The sequence below is a fragment of the Cheilinus undulatus genome, linkage group 13, assembly GCF_018320785.1.
Source record: "Cheilinus undulatus linkage group 13, ASM1832078v1, whole genome shotgun sequence".
Taxonomy (NCBI): domain Eukaryota; kingdom Metazoa; phylum Chordata; class Actinopteri; order Labriformes; family Labridae; genus Cheilinus; species Cheilinus undulatus.
In genome coordinates, this window is record NC_054877.1 from 12,840,319 (window position 1) to 12,861,619 (window position 21,301).

The following is a 21,301-nucleotide window of genomic DNA, read 5'->3' on the forward strand; positions in this document are numbered from 1 at the left end:
GTCATCTGAATTGCAAACAAGCTTGCTAAATTGTACAAAAGCATTGGCAACCTTTACATTTTTTAATCGTTAACACTTTCTACACTTTTACTATGTGATGCAAACTGATAACATGTCCATTATTTTGATGATAGGTGGTAATAAAGTACAGAAACTTGATGACCTTCAATCATATTTCAGCAAAAGAACTTTGCCTGAATTACACAAACATTTCAAAAGTGGGTTGAACTGCTACGTAGCAAGCGTTTCCTTAATAGATTTTGACTTCCTAGATTTCACCTCCTGAGACCTGATTTTTTGTTTGGAATGCATTTCTAGTTTTTCCCACTTAATACCTCCGTCAAAGAGGTAATGTGATCGGGTGGGTTTGTTTGTTAGTTTGTTAGCAATTTAACTCAAAAAGTTATGGACAGATTTTGATGAAATTTTCAGGAAATGTCAGAAATGGCATAAGGAAGAACTGACTAGATTTTGGGACTGATCCAGATCACCGTCTGGATCCAGGAATTTTTTAAAGAATTCTGAACTATTGAGAGATAGGGCTAATGGCGGAGGTCTGCGCTGTTACCACTTTACACCAGGAGATGGCGGACATGAGTAACTTATTCAAAGTTTTGGAGTTTATAGAGTTTGAAAGATGCACGCCGGGTTGAGGAGACAAGTCAGAGCGTAACAGAGAGAAAGACAGCGAATTGTAGTGAGAATACTCACAATGCTGGGAGGAATAGAGGAATATTCACCCTCTGCCACGACTTCCACATGTAGCGAAGCCAGTGCTTTGCCTTACCATGTCTCCACCCCACTGGGGAGGGAGTAATCAGCGAATTAGATTTTGGGACTGATCCAGATCACCGTCTGGATCCAGGAATGTTTTTAAAGGATTCTTCACTCTTGGGAGATAGGGCTAATGGTGGAGGGCTGCGCTCTCTGAGTGCTTTTCTAGTTTGGGATAATTTGGACCTGATAAGTTCAAAAGCTCAAACTTCTGTGAAAAATTCTTAAACACATTTTAACATTCTCATTAAAAACACCCCAGAATTTCCTAAAATGATCCAAAAATGTTTCAGTGAAACTTTAAACTAAAACCTAAATTTTAATGTTTAAAAAGTCTTTTAAAAATTCCACTTTAATTCTTGAAAATTGAAGAAAAAAAATCCAAAAATGTACAAATGAATTAAAATTAAAAAAAAAAAAATTTCCACAAAGTATTAAAATAAAATTCCCCCAAAACTACAAATACTTTCCCCAAAATTATACAAAATTACTGATAATTAAAAAAAAAAAAAAAAAACAATCCCCAAACATAAAACGATAAAATTTCCATGCAAATACTTAAAAAGTCACTGCAAAGGCACTTCCAGTGAAACATTTAAAAACACATAAACATATCCCAATTTTCCAATGAAAATTCTTGAAAATTTCATTGCAAATTCTCCCAGTCTCCCAAGTGAATTACTTTAACTTGAATGGACAGTCCAGACAATTTTCTAACAAAATAGTAATAGGAGAAATTTTTAGTATGTTGTAGGAAAGCCAGAATGTAATGTCCTAATATGTGCATTCGGGCTTTAAGAAGGATATTGAAATGTTACCTGTGTATGTGTATTAATCAGTTTGCCTGCAGTTTTCGATAAATAAAAACAATAAATTATTATTTTCATTACTGGCTCTCTAGGACTTCTATTTTTGCAGGGTATCAAACAGGTATCACTATCAGCTGAACTTTATTTGTAATGTAGCAGCTCTGTCTGTCCCTGAAATCAAATAACCAAAACCATAACCATCCATTTAGACTAAAAAGTTTTGAATAGATTACCTCTCAGTGGTTATCAGGGGTGGAAAGTAACTTATCACATTTACTCACATTACTGTAATTCCACCTCTGTCAGCAACACAGCAAGAGAGTGAGTGAAGTTCCCATCATGCACTGGGGCAGAGTGTTAAGATGTATTTTTTACGGGTTTAGTTGTGTTTAGATGTTGCCCGTTGTACAGTGATCCCTGCTAGGGTACTTCTGCTTGTATCTCTGGTGGATTGTTGTTTTTGATGTGAGACACATTTGCACCATGAATGAAGTTATCCACAGAGTTAGAATTCCCTTCTGTGACTGAAGGTTGCATGGAGCTTATTCTTCTACTGATGACGAATACGCATCTTCTCATCATCTCTCTGCTTTGTTCTTGCCAGAGGAGACACACCTCGCCACAGACTTTCTTGAGTTCCGCAGCTCCGTCATATTGTAACATTTTTAACACTTACAGAATGTGTAGTTTAACTTTATCTAGTGTGGACCTACATAAACACTTTCAAAATGTTAACTTTAACTCTTTATGAGTTGCAGATGTGTTTAAGTAGCACATGCTTCACCAAACTTTGAAATACCTGCCGCATCACCAATAGAAGAAGAAGAAACTTTGTAGTAGATACAATGGGCAGCTTTTGAACAAAACAATGCTTACCGCTATTTAATGTCATCGACTGAAAACACAGCGTCATCAGCTCTAAACCAACTCTGAAGCAGGAAGCTCGGTTGTGGTGGAAAAGCAAATCCTCTGCCACACTGGACAGCCATGCCGAGTCAAACCAAGTAGAGCCAAGCCGCTCAGTATAATGGAAAAGCCTCGTATGGGTAACTACATTGTAGGTGTGACTGCTTGTTTGGCTTATGTGTCAGCCCATTAGCTGACTGGTAACCAGTTTAGGGTATATCCTGCCTCTTGTCCAATGAAAACCAGGACTGACTCCAGTCTGCAACGACCATGCACAGGATAAGTGGTGTAACTTATGGATGGAGGCCTGGAGTTGTTATAGAAAAAGTAAAAGTAGAGGTACTGAGGGAGTTTCTCATCTTTGAGTTCCTCCAGGATTTCTAAACAGACCAGTGAATTGACAGTAATGTAAAGCACTGGGAAGCTTTTGATCATTTTTTATCCATCATTCACAATATTTTATTAAAGTCCAGAATTTAAGAGATAGAGCCATCCTCCTTTATTTCCTTATTGCTTGACATACTGAAAAATATCACAGAGGGACTAATGTTGGATCACTGGTTTACATCTAAAGATGATGATTATTCCATCAAAATATGTTTCCTTTTACCATTCTATATGGTTTCGTATTTAAAAGGATGTTATCTACAAGCAATTAAAAAATCTTGTTAAGTAACTGAGGGAGTGCTAAATGTCCCTTAGCCTTTGAAACCCAAAGGAATGGTCAAAGCTTGACCTCTCTTTACCCATAATTCTCTCCTCTGCCACTGGAGAGGCCTGATAAAAATCCTGTCTTTGATCCACCCATTAGTCAGGGAGCTTTTATTACGTGTGCTGAAGCTCAGGGATACCAAGTATGAGGCCTTATATAGCCTTCGTGTGAAGTATGCAATCAGGAAATATTGGCTTTTTTGACACTTTAAATCAAATGGAAAAAAACAACATTCTTTTTTTTATTGAAGATTAATTCTTAAACCAACCATAGATCTCCGGTTGAAGCAGGACACATGTCAGGAACAGTATTTATTATTATTAACATATTAATGTCATAAAGCATCATCACTGGAGCTGACTGGAAGATGGCTGGAACTTTTTGGACAGATATATGTCTAGGTGATGTGAATAGCTGATGAATCCAGGGGAATGAGAGATCATGTGTGGAGAAGAGCATGCAACGTAGCATGAGAATGAACGATAGAGCCAGTATGCCGAATGTCATCTTCATGACTGAACTCTCACTGTAGCTACATTTCTTAATGGGTGCAAAAACCACAACTACAAAATACTGTTGTAACAAATATACCCACTAATCACTTGTATTATACCACCATGGAAAAACAACATGTCTTGGCATTAACTTTTACTAATTTCTCTCCGCAGATGCAGGTGGTGACATCTTTATCTAGTCTGCATTTATTAAATGTGACAGACACAGTTGACGGAAAATCCCGTCAGACTTCAAAGAGGTTTGATTCAAAGAAAATCACGAGTACTTTTTGTATCATAACCTTTGAAGGTCAGACAAGTCTTTTTAATCAAATTCAGTTTTCTTTATTGTTTTTACCATCACAGAAAGATGAATTATGCTCCTCTTTAGGACTGCAATATTTCATACAGTTGAAAAATTATGAGGTTGAAGCTTAGGGTTAAATGTTATGACAAGAGAAATATGTAGAGTTGCAAGAAACATTTATAAGGCATTCATAAGAAAATGTTTTATACACAAGTAAGTCGGAAAAGCTTTTGGGAGCTTATCTTTTCTTTCTTTCTTTTCTTAATTTTCCACAATGACAAAAAAGCACATATTGAGGTGATGCCATAAATCAACAAGTGTAAATGATAATCAAATCAGAACAGGACAGTTATACAGAAAGATTCAGGCAATGATCCATTTGATATAAAATAAAGGCAGAGAGATCAGACCAAAGTAATTTAAATAGGCTACTAGACTTTGTAAAACCGATCTTTCTTTGCATGCAAAATGCTTGTGAGATATTTTAAGCAAACCAGTTCTAAGACAACTTCACTCCATCCCTAAACAGTAGGTATATTATCACTTATCCATTGTAACAATATATATTTTTCCTGGCAGCAAATGTGAGAACATTATACCACTTTTTTTTTTTTTTTTATCAGCCTCATTGCTTATATTCTGACTTGTCCCAAAGTCCCAAAAATCAGAGACATGTCTGTTTAAATGAAATATTTTATCCATTTCAAAAAGTATTTCTGGTGAATACTTCTGCAAATTATGGCATTACCATAAACAGTGATGGATTAGAAGAATGTCTTCAACTAGGAGATATATGAGTTCGATGTATAATTCTAAACTGACTTTGTCTGTGAGCAAAGGGTTTAGTTTTCAAGACTGGTTGTATTTGTTAGTATGTTATTGTCTCTCTGACTCTCTCTTTTTAGTTGGAATATGTAAATTACACTAGGCCTGGGACAATAATCAATAAATCAGTTAATCGCATGCTAAATGGTAATGAGCTCAATTTTGCCAGCCTGGATATATTTCCATGTGCATGTGTCTTTGTTTTCCTCGTCTCTCAGGTGGGGCCGCTAGCATACACCATACACACACAGAGTGCAGCAAGTGAGCCTTGTGAGGAGCAATGCAAGGTAACATGGTAGAAATTAGGAGGAAAAAAAAGATGATTGCAAAGCCAAATATCACAGCCCTGGTGTGGGAATATTTCGGCTTCACCTCGAGATGCAGAGCCTTCGTCCTGACAGTCAACACTCACTGAGGCGTTTGGTCAACAAAGTAATTACAAACAGAACAGCGCAAAATGGTGTGTTTGTTTTATTTATTTAGGATTTTTAAAAGTTCTTGACATTCCAATTACAATGGTAAAAAATACTTTTGAGAAATAGAAGTTTATTGCATTATGATATATTATCATTACATTAGTGGTTAATTTGGTCTCAAAATAATGTTGACAATAATATCATTTATCGGCAATAATTTGTGGGACAATTTATCCTCCAGCAAAATTTGTTATCGTCACATGCCTAAATTACACTATAGAACTTTACCATAGCTATTCTATCCTTCGTAAAGTCAGCTAAGTTTAGTCATTACACTGCCCCCTACCTGTAAAGTCTTTGTATGCAGTTGAAGTAAAGTTTTGTTTTTACACTGCCCCCTGCTGGTTGAAAAGAGACCAATGACCAGTTAATTGCCATGTAAGCACCTTGTAGTGCAGACCGCAGTTGATTCATTGCCTGCAGGATTATCTTTTACATTGTGTCCTTGGACACTATTTGTCCGTATGGTATTTTTTATGCTTTATATGATAGAGATAGAGGTAAAGGGTTATGTTTAAGTTCATATTCTTGGCTGTATGTTTGTAGTTAGCAGAGCTGTAAGCTAGCAGAGCTGTAAGTTAGCAGCATGACTAAGCATTTTGAGTTTACTAATTTTTGTCTGTGCCTTATTTTTTGTGTTTATTATTCTTCATGCATTTTGTAATGTGTGCTTTATTGCAGTTTTGCAAAAAAGAAACATAGGGAATACATATTATTCAGAGGAATTCTTCAGTACATGACAATAAAAGATATGCCTTTCAGCCCTTGGTGGATTTTCAAGTTGAGAGCTGACTGTCTAGCTTTGAATATTGGCTACTCACAGTGAGGACCTTACAAACTTTAAATGCAGAGAATCAACTTCATACTCTGTACTGGTACCATGTTCATCACTGTCTTCCTCACTGAATGAATTTTGACTTAAATGTTGCTTTAAGAGTTGAAAGTAATTTAAAATTCCATTGAGGAATTTTGGATTTGTGTCAGTTTTGTGTCAAACCAGTACCTCCTATCTCTTTGCTGTAGGCTACATGTCTAAGTAGTATTTTCTAAATTGTTACAACTGCTTTAAGTACAACTCACTGTGCATTTGGTGGTAATATAGTAATATACTGAGGAATTTAAAAATAGCCCCAGAGCCCCCTTATTAACTGCCACCAAAAGTCTGCTATCTAATATGGGAAAAAGTGGTGTAAAGCTAAACTGATCTGGATCAGTCAACCGACTTAACATCAAAAGTCTGAGTGCACTGGTTCGTGGAGACCTAGATCGGTAAAATTCTATCATGAATTGGTCAATGCACAGATTTTAAAGTTAGAGATCGGTTTACTGAGCCTCTGCTGCCTCTGCCATGATTTGGCTCAGCGTTTTTAAACTTGTGTGATGACCTTTTACCTTTACAAGGGAGTTATGTTAGCCGTAGGTGCTCACTAGCTAGCTGGATGTGTTACACTGATCATCGCTGAAATGTCCTACAGTTACAGTCGCCCACCTCATAAATCAAGCCATGTGGACTTTACATGATGGAAGGATCACTTTTGAAGTGCCTTCTCATCTGTTAACTTTGGAGAAAAGTGATTTAGTGCAATGGCAGCTCAGGAATCTCATTTTTTTGAGACAGCGGAGCTGAAGTGTAGCAAAGTTGTTGACATAGCACAATCAGACCTGGATATTAAACAGTCTTTATAGTTAAAACTGGTTAATAAAGCCAGGAAAGTTACAATTACAGAAGGATAAAGATTTATGGACCAGCAAACTCAATTTGTTGTTTGTTCTTCCAACTCACTGTCAGAGTGAGACACCTTGGCATAAGTGTGATGAAAACTTTAACTTATGAACATAATGTCATGTTTGCACAGGAGGTCTGGGATTTTGGCCCTTTATAGATAAACTCAAAGACACTCAGACTATTATGAAAGGATCTTGTTTTCCCTTCTTTTCTTTTTTTTTTTTTTTTTTTTAAAGCAAAAAGTTATTTTTAATCAGTTTGTACTGGATCAAATTAAACCTAATCAAATCAGATCGGATCAATTTGGCTGAACTGTTCTCTATTTTGATTAAGGATGAATATCGAAATTTAGTACCAATACTAACACAACCAATACCTACCGGACCGAATTATAACACAGATATCTACCTTGTTTCAGTACCCCACCACCTCGATGCGACACCCTGCCACCCCCCAAAAAATGTCCTGCTCTCCACTTTCTTACTGTCCATGTTCTGTTGGCATCTTTCAAGATATTTCTGCAAATCATTTATAATACATAGGCTTTTATAATACACATTTTCTTTCAAAATATTGATTCAGGAACCTTTCAGAAACCAGCACCGTATAAAAAGTATTGATTTAGCACCGGTATCAGAAGAAACGATACCCAACGCTAATTTTGATGAATTGTCAGTGATCTGAATTGTAGCCTGTGAATCGAGATTCGAACTGAATCATTTTGAATAGGAGAGGTTCTCACTCCTTGTACTAACACATCAGATACCTACTGTTTAACAAGACAGACCCCGACCTGATCCCTGGCACAAAATTCAGTATGTGAAGAAGTCACACTTGCTTGCTTTACTTCAGTGTTCTATTCGTCTCTTATTTCTGAATCATTTATGATACTAAGACAGCTTTAATTCAGCCACCAACTTTTGAAACACTTTTTTTCTCTGAGAAAAGTATCGGTTCAGGGACTGTATAATAGGGGTGGGACTCAATTGTGGCCCCACAATACCATATTCTCATGTATCTCATGATACTTGGGTCATGATTCGATATTATTGCGATTTTGAACATTTTGCAATGGGTATTGCGATATACTGCGATCTATACCATTTTTTTCAACTGTTTAGCTGATTCAGCATTAGTCTTGCTCTCATGTTTGTCGTATTTCCCTAGTATGTTATTTTCATGTAGCATTTCTTGCAAACCTCAAGTGTCATGTCCATCTCACTTGTGCCCTACTTGCATTCCTAATGTCCTTTCCCTGGTGCTGCCATGTTGGTTGTACTAACTTTCTCCTGCTGTATGACCGTCACCTCTGCCAGCCTCACTGGACAAACAATTGTCCAAACAACTGATTTTGTTTTTCCATTATCGTAGACTTCTTTTCATATGAGCAATTAATTTGAAAAAATCAATACTTGGTGGACAAGACGATACGATATATCACCAGACAAGGTATTGCGATACTATGCTGTATCGATTTTTCTCCCAACCCTGCTGTATAAGTACGATTTTTATTGATTTAGCACCAGTATTGCCCCCCCCCCATAAAGAATTATGTAAAAATCATGAACTTTAATACATGTAAATGTTCAATGTTTTTTTATGACATTAGTTTAAGGTAAAATATTACATTAAAGTAAAGCTTAAAACCTTGTAGAGAGAGCTTGAAATAATCAGGTAACTTGGTCATATTTTGTTGAAACTGGAAAGGGAACCAGGAACCTTCTTGCTGTGAGGCAACAGCAAGACTTCTACATGATAACTGAAACTTTATTATCCTTTCCAGTGAAATATGAACACTGTCTTCAAAACTTTATATATAAGTGGTTTCATTGAATTGCATCAGCCCAGCTGTGACGTTGCCTGTGCCATCTCACATGTGCACAGCCCTCTTTCAGTGAAAGCAAACCCATCTGATCACAAAGAGTTTACTTGAGTTGTTTTAATTGAGTTTATCAAGCATATTTACATTGGGTTTACTTATTATCAAATAACATTTAATTTGATGTAATTTAGTTATACTTTACTCAAAAATAAAGCAGAGTTTATATTAAATTGTTTTAATTGAGTTTATATGAAGCATATGTACAGTTTGTTAAGCTATAATGATTAAATAACATTTGATTTGATTTATTAAATTACACTTTACACCAAAATAAAGCTTAATTATTACTAAGGCCTAGAATCATCAGTCCTACTGTGAATCGTTGCATCTTAGAGCATCAACAAAGGCTGTTTCTGTGGCGTACGCTTTCTTTGCCAGTCTGGTGTCAGTTGTTACAAACATTAAAATGCATTTCGATTATGATCTTCCTTGCTTTCACAAAGAGAAAAGAGGCGTTAGTGTTGATTTCAGTTTGTTACACACTTTTCTGGACACCTATACAGTGTTGTATAGCACATGTAATCCTGTTTTTTTAAACAGTCAATGCATCACTGAAGATTGTTTTTCAGGGGAAATATATGGAAAAAGCTGCTATGGGAGTATGGAGTTACTTCTGCCACTTATGCTGCAGCCACAGTATTGGGCCTTTATGTTAAGAAAACACACATAATTAGTCTTGATTGCAGTGCTGAATCTTCAGATTTTAATATGCAGAATTAAATAAATTATTTTGTTTACAAAAGGCCATAAATTAATGGAGACATCTTGTCAAAATCACCCCCTTTCCTCTTTGCCTCTGTGATAAATCCCGGTTTCCAGCCAAGTATGTGCCTTTTAAACTGCAGTGTGGTGCATGTCCTCTCATCTTTTGTACTCTTAAAACACAGTGAAAGCAAACTGAACAATAGCTAGCACTAGCCTGCAGCTGTAGGCCATCAGAGTATGGACAAGAGAGACATGTGTGTCAGTGGGCTCCAGATTTTAAATGGCCCTTTCATTGTGCCCTGCTGACCTAAGATCTGAGGAAATGGAGGCAAGTGCATGAAGGTAATGGAGTGGAGGACATCAGAAACGTACACTGGGAGGAAATGCACGTAAATGTAGCATTTTTTAATAGGCCTTGCCGTAGATGGGAAGTATGGATTTTGTCAGTGAAACTCTTAAGTAAGGATCGCTTACTTGTGGGCTTATTATCATGTTTTGAGAAAGTAAGAGTGCATTTTCGACATCTTTCTTCAGTCTAAGACAAATCAGAGCCAAGTCAGAAGTTACATAAAAAAGCCCTATAGTAAGGTTATTATCAAATGAGCAGGATCATGATGAACTGGAGTAACCCTGTTATCAAAATAATTTGTTGACGGTGCTGTTTATTCTTGATTCTACGCAAAGAGAGTAAATCTGCACCAGGGCAGAGTCAGTACTCAGGAGGAGTAAGGGGCTAGTTGGGTTGTTGAGCCGTCATCTTCATGCACTTCCTCCACAGACGAACAGGCCCCCGGGGGCTGGCTGAGTGATTACAGGCGTCTCCATGATGAGCTGATGTGATAAAAAGGAGCCTATCTGTTCTCAAGAATCTCTCCACAGCTCTGTTTTACAGCAGATGATCACATACGCAGTTCACAGTTGAGTCAGCACGTACACAGATGTTTAAGGTCAGGATGTTTAAATGTTTCTATAGAGCGGCAATTATTTTATTATAAATGGCCCTAACTTGACTCTGACTGAAACGTTCACCTGTATCCCATAACCACAAGGACACTGTGTTAAAGTTGTTTGGTTGAAGTTTTACCACCAATACACAGATCCTTGAGGAAGTGGCACCAAAATAGACATGGGAAATTTTCTGCTTTCATTTTCAGTTTGTATGTGTTTGTGGTTCACCTTCACTTTTAGAGAGACGGCTGTAGATTCTCTGTGACAACTTTACTGTTCCTGTGTACTTATAAAGGCTGAAACTAGGGGTGTCTCACACTAGGGATTTACAAAGTTGAATTGGATTGATCAGATCTTACCTATAGTTGACTTTATCAAGTATCTTTTCATATAATTAATCTGTTTATTTTATGGATTGAATTAAAAAATTATTCTATGAAAGGACTTGTTCCATCCTTTTTCTCACTCATTAGCCCTATTCACAATACCACAGAGGTGTAAACTGGGGATCCGTGCCATCTTTGGAGGTCCTTTACTTGATGATCATATTCCTAAGATGTTGATATACACTTGACTTTTTGGGGATTATCTTTAATGCTCCCACACTTTTTAATCTTATTTTTTTTTACTGACATTGCATGCAATCAGGAAAATAAAAATATTTAAAGGCTAGCTGAGATGAGTTGTAGAGCATTTCACCAAATCATCGATCCACTCTCTTCAAGGCAGAGATCAGCTGCAGACTTAGCCTTGCACATGAGAGGATGGATTCGCTGGGCAAGATCATGTGACACTGAGCATTAAAGTCATGTTGATTTCGGTCCTTGGTCCTCCAGGTCTACACTCTTGTGAAGCCTGGCTGCTGACTGAAGGCCAGAGACGCTGGTAGAACTCCTTTGTGACGACTACTCTTCAGTGAATTTTGGGTATCGTTGGCAAGACCATGTGTCTAATGGTAACGTGCTCAGGAGAGCAGGGATGGGTCAGGTGCTGGATATGGGAGCAGCTGCTGCACTCTCCCAGGCCTGATCCAGCTCACCACATATTGGGTGCCCAGGACCTGGTGGGCTAGACTGGATGTCTTGCGTATGTCATAGAGAGGGCAGCTGGGAAGATACCTGGAAAGATAAGGCATGGGCCTGGTTTAGGCCTGGAATGATGGTCATCAGGAGGCCAGAACAGTACAGGGCCAAGGCTGACAGGGCGAAGTGCCGAACCAGCATATGCTCCTGACCTGACTGAGATACTGCTGCAAAATGGGAAAGTCCACCTTAATTGTAATTATGCAGAGACTACAGAGATGACTGCAGTAAAAGTATTAATGAATTAATATTTATAACAAAATTGGCTATGTTGTCATGATATAGTTAGAGGAAACAGGAAATTCTTTAAGAACAAATATTAAACACCCACATGATACTCTTTGATTAGCAGGTGTTTGGTGATGACATTGGAAGTCAAGTGAAGCCTTTTGAGATGAATCATGTTGAACTATTTCGACCACCTCTAGTTAAAATGTAAATGAATGTGGGTTCTAAAGAAATAAAGCCAAACTCGAGTTTTAACAGACCAAATTGTTATCTAAACACATACACTGGCAAAATCACAGACAAGTATTGGGTTTGACTCAGTGCAGCATAAGCACAAGCATCTTTGTCAAAGCATAAAATGATATTAACAAAAATCAACAGCCATATCTATTTATAGTGAAAGATATGTCATTAGTCTTGATAAGCCACAAACCCAATGTCAACACCCAAGCTGACTGTAAAGACTATTCATCTTTTAAAACACTGCTTCCAATTAAGAAGCTGCTTCCTTTGCAAATATTATTCTGCAAACTGGAAGTTATATACACTGAGAAGCAAACACAGACTGATTGTTGACGTAGATCTATTTTTGTCACATTTATGTGTAACTGAGCAAGTGGTTCAGGTGTTGGCAATATAGCAATACTACCAGACCAGAGGATAGCAGCTCTAAAATGCATCACGTTTGTTCCTTTTCAGTTCCTGTGTCTGAAGAACATCCGTACATTCCTGACATCTTGCTGTGATGTGTTTGGGATGAAGAAAAGTGACTTATTTGAAGCCTTCGACCTCTTTGATGTTCGAGACTTTGGAAAGGTAACACCCATGTTCATCACGTTGTTTTCTATGCATAATGCAATGAAACCAATCTGTGTTCCCACTCATCCTGATACTCTTCATATTCCTCCTCTTTCTTACTGTTCTCCCTCCTTTTTGATATTCTATGGTTTTATTAATTTGTCACTAAGGTTGTAACAGTGTTTGTATTTACCCTAAGGACATATCCTGATCATAAAGAACTCCCAGATTTCCAGACTTCCAGTTAACATGTACAAACAGAGAACAATCTGATTTCAACCATCTTAAAGTGGTTCCTGTGATGCCAAGTAATTGCTTTAGTCTCTGCAACAGGATATGATGGTTAGTTGTAAATGCAGTACTAAGTTCTTGATCTTTATTTCTTGGTATTTAAAGGGATATTTCTGTGTTTTTGAAGTTTGGTTTTAAAAGATACTTGGCAATAGGGATGCCCTTAGCCTTGAGAGATTTGAGTGTGCATTGCCCTTTTAAATGGTGTGCTGGGGGGAGCTAGACTAAACGGTGCTACAGATGGGTACAGTTGCACTGTATAATTCAGCAAATTTTAGGTAGAAATGGGCAAAAAAACAGTGTCGAATTTTTTGAATTTAGGGTTCTATTTGTCACCCAGAGAGCCCTATGTTTAGCACTCTTTTGCTATGGCTGCGTGTTCTTTTGCCTCAGCATTTTTCTATCTTTGATCAGCTGTTTGGTTTTGTGGTGAAAGGACTGCAGGGTTGCCACACTGATCAGTTCTTCCTGAGATATCAGTTGAGCCAGCCAGCTGAAGTCCAGCGGCATGTAGAAAACCACAGTTCGCAGGATATCAGCAACTCTGGCACTGTAGAGGAGAGGGATAGTGCAAAGTCTTCTTCTTTCAAACAGAGCCCCCTACAGGGTTAATAAAATCATGCTTGATGTCCTTAGGTCTGTGGTGGTTACCAAGGTCAGTTTGGGAGAAACAGTCTATTGCAAAAGCCCGGTGCAGAGCAGTGGAAATCCTGATTCCCAAGGAGAAGGAGTCCTCTGATATGAGCCAGTTATTCAGAATTTGGGTATGAAGGCTTCGACAGAGACGACAACTAACTAGTTATTTCAGCTCACTTATCACAGATAGCTACATTAATGTCAGTTAAAGTAACTTACTTACACATCAGGGACCTAGTTTTGCTTTTTTTGCGATGAACTAAACCTGTAACCTTATTTGTTATGGATTGTGTACCCTTCAGATTGGTAAAACAGCAAATGAGTTTGTCATTTTAAGTGCTCCTCTTACACCAATAAAATCGCATCATAGTGCTTGAATAGAAACAGTCTGCAAATAAAACAGAACAAGTCCTGTTTGCATGTCTTCAAGCAATTCTCTAAATTCTAGGTTTGCAGCCTCAAACACTTTGACATGTTTAAAACAAATGAACAAAACATGTTATTGTCATCACACTTTAAGTGAATATCACCTGCATCTGAACATCATAGAAAAATCTGCATTTATTTGACTGCACATACTTCCTCACAGTGACATAATTAGATTGCAAAGAAGAATGTGACCCACTAATTGTAGGGTCAGTAAGACATGGGATGTTTTTTCTCCTCTCGTGAAGGCATGGCGTGTCCAAGTATGTGGCTGTTGGTTAAAAGCATTCAATATTGGTCAACCCGTCGTCCATCCCTGCATTTTTCTGTTCCTCCTCTGAGCGGATTGGCCGTCTGTGTTTTATTGCTGTGTTATTGTGGGAGCCGGTTTAGTGTGTGTACACAGAGTTACCAGGTCAGTGGGTTTGTAGTGTGTTCCTCCATCTTTACTCCGCTGCTTGCTCGCAGCGCAGGAGCCTGATTTAACTCTGCAGAAGAAAGCACTCTCTGATTCTCACTTCTTAGTTCAGTACGTTCTGTGCACAAATTCACCTCAGAGGGGCTCAGATTTTCTGAGCTTCTCTGTGTTATCCAAGGGAAAAGCCTTCATCATGTTCTTAAACTTTTAAACTATTATGGCTTTGAACTATTCCTTCAGGGTATATTTGTGCTCATGAAGTATCTTAAATATGGAGAGTTCATTCTGCAAATATTTATAATTAAAAAGGGGGGTTATTTGGATGATATGCAACCTTTTTCCTTTCATAGGCCTTATTTTCAACAAATATATCTATTTTGGATCATTTGAATTGTGTTACCTGTAGCTTTGGAGCTCAAGATTAAGAAAAAATATTAAAAGTAGCATTGTTGTGCTAAAGTCCTTAAATAAGGCACATTATACTAAGACCATTTCCATAAAAATGGGACATTGTGTAAAATGGGAGTAAAAACAAAATAATTTACTTATAAATCCTTGTCAACCTGAATTAAATCAAATAGAGCACAAAGAACAGACGTTTCATGTTCAAACTGATAAACTTAATTGTATTTTTGCAAATGTATATACAATATGGTTGTTTTGCCAACACCATTTTCTAAAAAAGCTGGGACAGAGGCAGGAAAAGACTGGGAAAGTTTTAACATGATTGGGTATAAAAGGAGTAACTTTGAAGGGTTAAGTCATCCACAATTTATGGTGTGAAGGGTTTCACTTTGTGAAAGTGCCAGTAGTCCAACACTTTATGAGCAACTATCCTTGAATTGCAGTTATCATGAATTTAGAGATTCTATCCCCTACCATAATATCAAAAGAGTCAGATAATCTGGGAAATCCCAGCACGTAAGGGGAAAGGCCAAAAACCAACACTGAATCCCTGTGACCTCTGACCCCTCAACTACCACTGTTTTAAATCTGGCATTGTTCTATGATGGATATTACAATGTGGGCCCGGGAACACTTAAGAAAATGATTGTCAGTCAACAGCATACATCACTGAATCTACAAAAGTAAGGCTTTATAATGCAAAGTAGCAGCCATACATCAACAACATCCAGAAGTGTGGACATCTTCTAAAACGGCCTGACCTAAAGTGGAAAAGTGTGCTGTTGTCTAATGAGTCCACATTTCAGACTGTCTTATTAAATAAAGGCCACTGAGTCCACTGGGCTAAAGAGGAAAATGACCATCAGATATTTACCAGCGCAAAATCAAAAAGCTATGATGGTGTGGGTATTTTCCATATATGTGAAGACAAAACCAGTACTGAGAGGCACATACAACTCTTTATCAGGGATGTCCCTTGGGGCTTTTCCACCATGACTTTATGCTGTCCAAACCAAGCCTTTCTGGTTGACTTTTCCTTTACTAGTTTGGCTGCGCTGGGCTCGTTGAGCCTCCGCCTCCAAATGCACTGTGGTGACGTCACTAAGGTTCATTATCATTTGGAGATGCCTAAGAGATGTGCTTAAGTAGCAACCAATGCACCAAGCTTTGAAAAAAATCCTTGAAATATTTGAATCACCAACAGAAGAAGAGGAAAAAACTTTGAGGTAGAAACAATGGCCAACTCTTGAACAAAATAATACTTACTGTAGCGCAGCTATTTTATTTGATCAACTCAAAAAGCCACATCTTCGACTCTCAATCTGCTCTCAAACAGGTAACTCGGTTGTGGTGGAAAAGCAAATCCCCACATTTGGCAGGGTATTTGTCTAATTATGTCAGACCAAGTAGAACCAAGACACTCAATGAAATGAAAAGCCCCTAGTGTTGAAAAGCGGATGGATTGGCCATGTCTGTCATCATGCAAATCCTTCTTGAAAAGCTCCAATCCACAATCTTTGTGCCGAACTGAAAATGGTTCTGAGAAGCAGCATCATTTTAGGAGAATGAGGTGGTAACTATGGGTGGGATTTTGTTGTACTGTGAACTGGTAGCAATGGCTGCCACCATTGTAGCAGATAGCTCAGAAGTAGTTATAGTATAGTGACAGTTTATCAGAACTGGACCACATTTACATGTTAAAACAAGATTAATGAGCCACTCTGAAGGCTTTTCATGATGAAAAAGATATTTTCGCTCTTTTGCCCACCTGCTTTAGCGTGATTTTGTGATCAAAATGTAGGGGAGCTGAGTTGTACTGTAAGCCAGTAGCCTTAGCTTGGATGTAGCAAGAGCAAAGAGCAACATTGAAAGCTTCTCTTAAAATAGAAGAAGTTTTTGCATGTCTATGGATAGGCTTCAGCATGAATTTTGGCCACCAATAAGATCTGCAGAATCCACAATGCAACGCTAACCTGGGATAACACTGGAGCAGCCCATATCTACTAGCTAGATATGTCTTGCTGAAGTCCTGCCTTTCCCAAACACTTTGTATGGGAGGTTTCCAAGGTGAATGTGAAATATATCCAGGCAATAGATACATGAAACAACCAATATGGCATGTCAGGTTCGTTTATTCCAGCAAGACACTGCCAGGCTACATTCTGCACAAGTTACAACAGCATGGCTTCACATTAAAAGAATGCAATACTAGACTGGCCTGCCTGCAGTTCAGACCTGCATGAGAATGTTTGATGAGGCACAAAAAAAGATAACAAACAACCTACATTAGTGAACAATTTAAGACATGCATCAAGCAAGAATGGGAATGAATTCCACTTTCAGTAATTCAAAAATTATTTCCTTTAGTCCCCAGACGCTTACAGAGTGTTGTTAGAAAGAAGGGTGATGTAACACTGTGATAAACATGCTCCTGTCCCAACTTTTTTGGAAGGCGTTGCAGGCAGAATGTGTGTATGTTTAAAAGATAAAAGTGTATCAGGTTGAATGTTAAAATCTCTAGTTTTTGCGCTGATTGAAGCATGATCTTGAAAAGGATTTGCAAATCCCTAAATTCTGTTTATATTCACATTCACACATTGTCATGACTATTTTGGAATTTTGCTCATTACATGATTGAAAAACTTTTTACCCTCCATGCAGGAAATAGACAGCGGTCACTGGTTCTCTTGAAGTGTGAGAGGCTGAGCTTTGCGTGCCGTTTCCCACACACTCTCTTTTCTTTCACTTCACTGTGTTGTGTTCTAAAGAAGCTTCCAGTTAATCTGCCTGCTGATAATCCCATAGGGGAGGTGCTGCCTGCAAATATGTACACTACATCCAAGCTGGGCTGCATAATCTCAGTCATGTTCAAGGGTTGTCCATCAAACAAACACGCTTCCTGAGTGGGAGGGGGATTGCACTGCACCATGAGTTATAAACATGTCAGTCTGCAGGTCAAAGCCACTGGGCTGCTCGCAGGAAGGGTCACAAAGCCAAACAAGAAATATTCAATCTCTTCCTTATTTTCCAGAAAACATCCAAAAGAGAACATCTCAAATCTTAGCCAGTGTAATCCACTTGGGCTGCGTTGTGCCAACTCTGCCCGTCGACCGAGTATTAGTCCGCTGAATATCTAATGAGAGCTCGCTAACCTACATTCCCCTGCTGAGATACTACAGGCTTCACCCTGGGCCACGCTGTTTGAGTGTGACAGGCAGGAGACCAGAGAGATGAAGGGAGGAGGAAAAACTGTGGTTTTATTATTACCTACATTATATCATGTCTGCATCCACTCTAAAAGCTAAATATCTATTCATTCAATTGAGGTGAACACAGGAGTGCAATTTGATAGCAAAGGCAAGGGCAGAATTTTTTATTTTCTGGCGACCATCTGAATACCAGGCTTATGAACTTTTCATAAGTGTTTTATCATGGTTTTAGTTAGTACAGCTAAAGCTAATTTTGGCATTCTCAAAGCAGACATTTGAGTTTTTTCCAATATCAGTGCTAAATCAATACTTTTTGAATGTTTTGGTGCCTTAGCAGTGCCTAAATTAATACTTGTTAGAGAAAAAGTGTGCTAAAAGACGGGGTTGAATAAAAGCTTTCTTTGTTTTTGAACATTATTATTTGGGCGTTTTTGCCTTTCTTTGATAGGACAGCTGAAAAGAGACAGGAAACATGGGGGGAGAGAGAGTGAGGGGGAAGACATGCACCAAATAATGCCAAGACTTGGATCCTGCAGCCAATGCATCACAGACTATATAACCTCAGTATATGGACATCTGCTCTACCCAATGAGCTAAACCATCGCCAGAATACAAGCCTTCTTTTAATCAGAAAGGAATCAGAGAAATATCTTAAAAAGATACCAAGAGAACATAAAAGTAAAGGGTACCAAAATGAAGCACTGAAATCTGCTGTGTAACTTGGTACAGTAGGTATAAGATACATTTTTACTGCTACAATCATGGTACTGGATTTCAACACTCATCCCTTGTTTTGACTTCATAATCTATTTTAAATCATTTGTCCAAATGGGGAACTATAAACTTTAAAATCACTCTAGGAGCATGTTTATTTTCTCTTGGAATTCAATTATTTTGATGATGGTTTGGCTAAAACAAAATACTAGACCCCAAACTAGTCAATGTATTAGTTTTAATTGTAGAGATTTACAGGAAAAACTCCTTCACACAGTCTGAGTTGCACAAATACACATTTGGAAAAGTGAACTGACCTAAATGTTGCCAATGTAATTATGCACTTTAGAAGTTGCTTTCTTTCTTCTTCTTGTTCTTATAAATACGACATACATTCATTGAGTTTCTGTACTTTTTAAAAAACCCTGACCATTAATATAATGGAGGTATAATATTGAAATACATGGTATTTAGTGGAGCAAATTGTGACAACCTTAAAATGGAAATGTTTTAATGTTTTTTTTTTTACAGTCTAAAAGGTGTGTAGAAGCTAGTTTTGTCATTAGAACCAAAGAATCAGAATCAAGTTTTATTGCCAAGTACGTTTTCACATATAAGGAATTTGATTTGGTGTTTGATGCAAACAGATAAAAGACTTAATCTAAAAATTATGAGGATAAAAAAGTCTTAAGAGGCTAGTAACTTAAATAGATTATTATTTAAACATATACTGTATATAGTAGAAAAATAAAATACAATATAAACATCAGTTTTGATTAAACATGAATTACCGGTACTGCGGCAACAAGGTGTTATTTCTTTTCATTAAAAAAATTCTGCCATGTCATTGTCCTACACAGAATCTCGATGGCCATCCTGCCCTCTCTTATTCCTCATTCTTTATAGTTTTGTGTTTCTGCTCCTATGGCTGTATTCATCAACAGTTTGTTTTAGAAAGTATCTCATGTAACACCACTCGTTGAAATATCTCACTCAGTTTTCTGCATTTGTAGCAGGTGAACTGCATGCATTGAGGGCTTAGTGTTAATGAGGTAGCATATATCAGCCATCATCCTTGAGTGCAGGATTACAGGATAATATTGGCAGCAGAGATCTGCAGAGAAATGCTAAAACAATTGCCTGATTTTTAGACAGATTTACTGTGCTGCATATGGGAGGGCTCTACTAGTGGATATCTCTTGTGCATGCAAATGGTGATTATGTACAAATATCTGCTCTGCTTAAACTGTGTATTTATCATGCATTACCCTTCTGCTAAGAAATATCAAGATATGGTATTGGATCCATATTGCCCAGTCCTGCTATGTGTACTATGCATGATCTATCTGGCCTTCATATAGAAATACTGGTAGATCAGCCAAAGCTGGTTTGTTTACATCACCTCTGTCCCTTTAACGGTTTTCTATCCTGTAAACTCTTTATTCTTAAAACTATCACTTAGTTGGCAGCACAGTCCTTGGGGAACAAAATTTAATCTATCTATAAATATGCATGACATGGGTGTCCTCTGAGCCCAAAAAAATAAGAAAGGTGATATTTGATCGTTACATCTTTTTTTCAGACTTTTGTGAGGAATTAAACGAAAAGGTCACACTCATCATAAACCAAAAATGTGCCTCTTTTGGCGCCTTCTGAAGATTACACAAAGAAGAAGATTTTATCTCACTGGTATATACAGGTTCTTAGAAAAGAGACTTAAACACTGCTTATTGTTGGTTAACATGTTAATACATCTGCCTGTTTATTTGCGCAAAGTCAGGCATTTATAAGATTATGTTACTACATGCTTAACTTTGTCTTGCCTACTTGCCTAACATACCTAACATACATAAATGAAAGACTGTGCTACTACTTTTATTTTGTTTGTTAACATTTCTATGTCACGTTTTGGAAAGAGGCCACACTCACCACAGTATCTGGTCTCAAGCTCAGCATGTGGCTTTGTCGCTCAAATTGAGTGCAGCTGAAATGAAGTGTCAGATCATCGAACAAGTCAGGTGTGAGAAAAACATAAGACAGACTCACAAGATTTATAATGCATTCCACAAAGTGAACTAATGTGCTATTTTTGTGTTATTTTGTTACAACTCCTTGTACTCTTCTTAAATGGTTCACATTATTTTTCTCTTCTGACGTAGGTCTACCTACTCATCGCTATCTGCCTTTGAAAAATAACTGCTTATCTCTGTTAGGTGTCAACAAATACTGTTAAAGCACTAATGATAGCTGTGATATGAATGAAATTACACTAGGGCTACCACATTCTTCCTTATGCAAATATACCACAGAAATCAATCAAGTCTTATAATATCTTATTATCTGTTGTTTTTAAAGCAAATGAGAACATAATGTTGAGCAAATCAGTGAATAGCTTTGCATTTTCTTGACTCATTTAACCTTTAAGTGAGTGTTCCAGCTATCTTGTATTACAGTCTCTCTAAGTACACCCCCTCATTGCAAATAAGTGAAATCGTCTCACTAGAGATGCAAAATTCTGGTTTTGTTACAG

At 37.7% G+C, this 21,301-nt stretch overlaps 1 protein-coding gene across 3 annotated transcripts in view; it reads left to right on the plus strand.

Moving 5' to 3' along the window:
- Positions 1 to 21,301, plus strand: part of LOC121520419 (guanine nucleotide exchange factor VAV3-like) — a 114,291-nt gene that overhangs the window by 601 nt on the left and 92,389 nt on the right. For all 3 annotated transcript variants that reach the window (XM_041803853.1, XM_041803854.1, XM_041803855.1), the window contains exon 2: positions 12,574 to 12,690. In XM_041803853.1, coding sequence (XP_041659787.1) covers positions 12,574 to 12,690 — 117 coding nt within the window. The remainder of the gene's footprint in view (positions 1 to 12,573; positions 12,691 to 21,301) is intronic.